Here is a 6,417-nt window from a genome sequence, read left to right on the forward strand (position 1 = left end):
CCAGCCCCAGGCATCTCTCTGTCCATGTGGTCCCTGTGACGGGTTGGTGCTGGCTTGGCAAGAGGTCCCAGCATCTGCATCTCTCCTTCCTAGTTGATGAGGATTCTCAGTCTACATGTTTTTGTATTTTCCTTTTGTTTTTGGTACAAGTGATTGCACCTAGGGATATTGAACAAGACTCCCACTGAACCACTGAACAACACTCCCAACCCTTTTTATTTGTTCTTTTGACACAGGGTCTCACTAAGTTTCCCAGGCTGCCCTAGAACATGTGATCCTCCTGACTCAGCTTCCCTAGTAGGTGGGGTTTTAGGCATGTGTGACCATGCCCTGCTCAGTCTGCACATTGTGTGTGTGTGTGTGTGTGTGTGTGTGTGTGTGTGTGTGTGTGTGTTTGTGTGTGGTACTGTATTGGAACCCCGAGGAATTCTACTTCTGAGCTCTACCGCCACCCCTATTTGATTTTTTTTAAACAGGATCTCACTAAGTAGCTGAGGCTGGCTGTGAACCTGTGAATTTCATGTCTCAGCCTCCTAAGTACTGGGATTACAAATGTGGGCCATCAAGCCTGGATCAGGCTGCACTTTTGAACAGTGAGGTCCTAGATAGCCAACCACCATCCAGATAACTTTTGGGGGTGTTTTTTGGGGGTGGGGGGTTTGGTACTGGCAGTTGTACCCAGGGATATTCACCTCCAAGCTATTCTCCAGTTCTTTTTATTTTTTATTTTGAAACAAGGTCTCGCTAAATTATTGTGCATTAACCTTGAACCAGAAATCATTTTCTCAGTCTCCCAAGGATTACAGGAGTATACCACTGTACCTGACTTAGATAATAGTTTTAATATTAAGGAGAGAGGATATGGATACTGGGGATTGAACACAGAACCCAGAAGCATTCTACCTCCAAGCTACACCCTCAGCCTCTTTTTTTTTTTTTTTTTTTTTTTTGAAAACAGGTTCTCGCTAAGTCACAGAGAGACTTGCTAATTTTCTAAAGCTGGTCTCAACCCTGCAATTCTCCTATCTCAATCTTCTACCAGACCAGGCATCCCACTCCTTCTTGACAATTAATATTCCATCATAGCCAGATGTGCTGGCACATACCAGCACTTGGAAGGTTGAGACAAGAGGATGTCATGTCAAACAGCAATTTAGTGAGACTTTTAGGAACCTAGTGAGACTCTGTTTCAAAACAAAAACTAAAAAAGGGGCTAAGGGAACCGGGCATGGTGGCGCACACTTGTAATCCCTGCTTGGGAGGCTGAGACAGAGGACTGCACAGGTTTTGCTGGCTTAAGAGACCCTGTTTCTAAATATTAAAAAAATTAAAAAAAAACAAATAGAAATGTAAAATAAATCTGGGAGTGTAGCCCAGAGGTAGAAGGGTTTCCAGGAACACCAATTCCACCAAAAACAAAAAATTAAAAATTAAAAAACAAAATAAAATAATTTTTAAAAGACTAAAAAATAGGACTGGGGGTGTAGCTCAGTAGAATGCCCCTGGGTTCCATCCACAGTAGCGCAAAAAAAAAAAAAAAAAAAAAAAAAAAAGGAAAGGAAGGAAGACCGGCCAGAAGAGAAAAGGTGGTTTGGATATGGCCCCCGTGTTGGGAGTGACACTGAACACTGTAGGAGGTTCAGAAACACCAACAAGGCAGAGGTGACACTATACTCAAGTTCCTGCTCCAGCACTTCATGCTTTCTCCTCAGTGCACCGGGTCATAGTTTTCTCAAGACAAGGTGAACTAGAGGAGAACAGTGTAGACACAAAGCGCCAGCAGGGCCTGGACTCAGCTCCCCGTCACCACTGGCCTCATTACCGTCACTACCGCTTGGGAAGGGAAAGGCTTTGTGCAGACTCACCTGGGGGAACTTATAGAGCCCCAGAAGCCGGGCCATGGCGACAGACAGGGCTGACCGCGTGTCCCCCACCACGGCAACCCGGGGCACACCGAGTCCACACGCGTAGTTGGGGATGGGCTCCTCCCGCCCTGTGAGGAAGCTCGCTGTCTCGTGGAGGGCTCCCTGCACCGAGTCCCCAGAGTTGCGGATGGAGAAGCCCAGTGTCAGGTTGGGCAACAGGTGGACGTTCCTGTTGATCTCCTCGATGGCAAAGACAAAGCTTTGGGCCACCCGGTAGCCCCACCTGGATACACTGAGGGAGAGAGAAGCCCCCGTTACCACTTACTAAGGGAGCAGACAGCAGGAGTGAACTCGCTCAGTGGCTCCTAGGTATACACACATATGTGCTATGAAGCACAACAACACGCATTCCACAAATACTTGTACTCAGAGGAACCTGGCAGCATCAATCAGCACAACCAAAGTCAGCAGGAGATAAGAGATGTTCCTCAAAGAGCACAAGGTCCAGTCAGATGGGAGAGATAAGTTTTAAGACCAACTGTACATCTGGGTATTTATAGTTAATAAAATTCATGTATGTTTCAAAATAGCTAGGAGAATATATTTTGAATTTTCATATCACAAAAAATTTAAGTATATGAAATGTTGAATATGTTGATTAACTTGACTTAATCTTTGTTGTTGTTGGTGGTGGTGGTGGTTGGTGGTGGTACTAGGGATTAAATCCAGGGACAGTCTACCTCCAAACAATACCACTAGCCCTTTACTAATTTTATTTATATTTTATTTTTATTTTTTAGTACTGGGGATTGTAGCCAGAAACATCCTACCTTTAAGCTACCTCCTCAGACCTTTTTTAAGTTTTTGTTTTGAAACAGAGTCTTGCTAGGGAGCTAAAGGTCTCACTAAGTTACTGAGGCAGGCCTGGAACCTAGGATCATCCTGTCTCAGACTCCCAAGTACTGGGATTACAGGTGTGTGCCACCATGCTTGGCTACAATTTTTAATACAGCTAAACATATACCTTAAAAGAAAGAATAACTCAGAGTACTGTATCAGAAAATCCTGTCTGGAAAGTAAAGACAGGTGGGGCAGACATTTCCAAATCTGAAATGAACCAAGGAGCTGATCATGGTGGTGCACACCTGTAATCCCAAAACTTGGGAGGCTGAGAAAGGAGTTGATGGGTTTGAAGCCAGCCCAACAATTAGCATTATTAGCAATGCCCTCAGCAACTTAATAAGACCCTATTTCAAATTAAGTCATGAAACAGGACTGGGGATTATCTCGGGGGTAGAATTCCTGTGAACTCAATCCCAACACCACATGAAAGACAGAGAGACAGAGATGGACAGAGACGGAGATGTAGAGAGAGAGAGAGAGAGAGAGAGAGGGGAAAGGAAGTTAGGAAAAAAGGAGGAGGAAAGGCAGGCAGGCAGGCAGCAAGGAAGGAAGGAAGGAAGGAGAAAGGGAAGGGAAGAAAAGAGAAAAGGACCAAGGGAATACACATAGAAAGGAACCCCAGGGGGCTGAGTGTGGTGGGGTACCTGTATCTCAGTACTTGGGTGGTGAAGACAGAGGAACTGCTGGGTCAAGGACAGCTTCAGCAACCTAGCAAGATGCTGTTTCTAAAAAAAATGTTTTTAAAAAGACTGGGATATAGCTCAGAGGTAGAATACCTCTGGGTTCAATACCTAATCTCACACACACACACACACACACACACACACACACACACACAAACACACACACACACACACACACACACACACAAGAACCCCAGGGGCTAACTCATGAAGAGATTTGTCCATTCTGCATGTATTCAATCAACAAACAGAGTTATGCCATTTGCAAGCCCTGTTCTACACACTGATGGTTTATCAGAGAGATAAGAATCCTTTCCTGACCTGGGGCATCCAGGCTGCAGAGAAGACAGGGCCACCCGCAATTCAGGGTTGAGTACAAAGCAAAGATGGAGAGAGATGTTGAGAACAGTGCTGGGCAACAGACCCACCGGGATGACCCTGGCCACAGAGCTCCTGCCTCGGGCTCTAGGGACGCCTCCTGGGGAGCCCTTGGTCTTCAGGGCTCCCTCCTAACCCAGGCACTTACCTTGAAGACGGCAGCCCAGCCGGCATAGTTGTGAAATCGAACAGGGTGACATTGTAGAAGTGAAGGATGCAGAAGCTGCCCCCCACCACCACGTCCCCAGGACGGTCAAAGCGAGGGGCCTTTCCTGGGGGCCGCCAGCCTATGGGCCTAGAAAGGGAGGCCCCAGAGAGAGAGAGCACGAGGGCAGGAAGCAGGGTGCTCAGCCACATGCCTGCAAGGGGAGGGAACAGCCAGTGACATGGCACCCTGTGTGGGGCCGTGCCGGACAGTCACAGGGCCTTTTACGTGAGTGTCGGCCTCAACCCGGGGACCAGGTGGCTCAAACGATGGGCTTATAGGCCTTAGGGAGAGTGGGGTTCTGAGCTGGGGCTGTGTGGCCACATGATCCCAACTCCATTAAAAGTTTTACCATATTCCCCCTGGCATCCTGACCGCCCTGCAGCCAGGGGCATGGCTCTGGGCATCACCTATCGACTTTGGGGAGGGTAGACAGAGGGTCTATACTGTGCTCTGAGGGACCCACATCCCAGGAGCAGCTGTGCTCAGGATCCTCAGGGCTCTGGGTTGGAGAGAGGCCCCAGGAGGGCACAAGAGGCAAAGAGTCCCTCACCCCTCAGCCCCATCTGGCAGCACCAGAGATGGGGCTTTCACCAAAACTGCAAGTGGCCCAAGGTTACCAAGAAAAGGTCACAGGCAAGAACAGGACATGTTCAGCCCCAGCAGGCAGCACAAGCTGAGAGAGTGAGGCCAGATCCAGCAGTAAGGCTGGGCTCTGAGCAACTCCCCAGCACAGAACAGGAAAGCTAGCCCTCACAACCCCAAGAGGTGTGGCTGTGGCTCCATGCAAGAGGAAAGATGCTCAACATCCTTAACTATGAAAGACATGCAAAGTAAAACAAGAATATCGGGCCCAGCATGATGGCACATGCCTGTAATCCCACTACTTGAGAGGCTGAAACTGGAGGATCACAGGTTCAAGGACAGCCTCAGCAGTGTAGTGAGACTCTCAGCAACCTAGTGAGATCGTGTTTCAAAACAAAAAAGTAAAAATATAAAGGTGTTGGGGATTTAGCTCAGAGGTGGAATGGCTCAGGGTTCAATCTCCAGTGTCTCACACACACACACACACACACAAAAAAAAAAAAAAAACACCACATTCTGGGCGCAGTGGCACACCCCTGTTATCTTAGAACTTGAGAGACAAGAGGATCATAGGTTCCACAACAGCGTCAGCAATTTAGCAAGACCCTGTTTCAAAACATAAAATAAATAAATAAAAAGGACTGGGGATATAGCTAAAAGGTAAAATGTTTCTTGCTTCAGTACCCAGTACTACAAAATTTTATTAATTAATTAACAAGATAATTAACCAAAATCAGAAATAGCCAGGCATGGTGGCACATGCCTGTAAGCCCAGTACTTGGGAGGCAAGGGGAGGAGGGCGACAGGTTTGAGGCCAACCTCAGCAACTTAGCAAGACCCTTAGCAATTTAGTGAGATCCTCTTACAAAATAGCTGAAATAGAATGCCCCTGGGCTCAACCCAGTATCTCCCCCGCCCAGCAAAAGCCATATAAAGGATTTATGCCCATAAATCAAACTGAGGGAAGAAAACTTATCACTTTGGAGAAAACATCGCTATTAAAATTATCTCAGAGCCGGGTGTGGTGACACACACTTGTAATCCAAGCATTAGGGAGGCTGAGACAGGAAGATTATGGCTCCCGGATTTAGTGAGGCCTTCCACAATTAGTGATACCCTGTTTCAAAATAAGGAATAAAAAATAGGGTCTGGGGTGTAGCTCAGAATTAGAATGCTCCTGGGGGGGGGGGGACTAACGATTGTTATGCAGCACCTATAGCTTGCTAAGCATCTCTGCCCATTTCTCTGGCTCCACCTTAGTATGTGAGGATAACTCAGATGTCCACCCCAGATGGAACTAAGGCAGTGCTTGCTTTGATGAAGGTGGTTCTGTTTACAACTGAGAAATGTGGCATGAGATCAGGGTTCTGGACCTTGGCACTACTGACATCTTATTTTTCATTTCTTTTTTTTTTTTTTTTGGCGGGTTTTGGGGATGGAACCCAGGGACATTTGACCTCCAAGCTACACCCTCTGCCCTTTTTTTTTATTCTTTATTTTGAAACCGGGTCTCACTATTGACATTTTACACCAAAAACATCTTTTGGTCAGTAGCTATGCAGTGCATTACAGAATGTATAGGGGGATCCCAGGTATCTACCAGGTGATACCTATTTCCAAATAAAAACATCTACAGACATTTGTGACTATGAAAATCACCTCCAGATAGTGTCAAAAGTTCCATGAAAGGAGGGAGAGAGCTGGCCTCAAATGAGAACCATGGCATTAGCAAACCCAGGCTTCTAGCTTCTGCAGTTCCAAAGATCCTGCCGGCTGGATTCCACTCAGCTGAGCGTGG

The 6,417-nt window shown here is 46.9% G+C and overlaps 1 protein-coding gene across 1 annotated transcript in view; it reads right to left on the reverse strand.

The window, feature by feature from the left end:
* Positions 1-4,429, reverse strand: part of LOC308268689 (vomeronasal type-2 receptor 26-like) — a gene marked incomplete at both ends in the record, with an annotated part of 44,256 nt that extends 39,827 nt beyond the window's left edge. Inside the window, 3 exons of the mRNA XM_080703796.1 lie at positions 1,866-2,157; positions 3,978-4,188; positions 4,387-4,429. Coding sequence (XP_080559922.1) covers positions 1,866-2,157; positions 3,978-4,188; positions 4,387-4,429 — 546 coding nt within the window. The remainder of the gene's footprint in view (positions 1-1,865; positions 2,158-3,977; positions 4,189-4,386) is intronic.
* Positions 4,430-6,417: the final 1,988 nt, after the last annotated feature.

The sequence above is a fragment of the Muscardinus avellanarius genome, assembly GCF_963383645.1.
Source record: "Muscardinus avellanarius genome assembly, chromosome: 10".
In the NCBI taxonomy this organism is placed as follows: Eukaryota; Metazoa; Chordata; class Mammalia; order Rodentia; family Gliridae; genus Muscardinus; species Muscardinus avellanarius.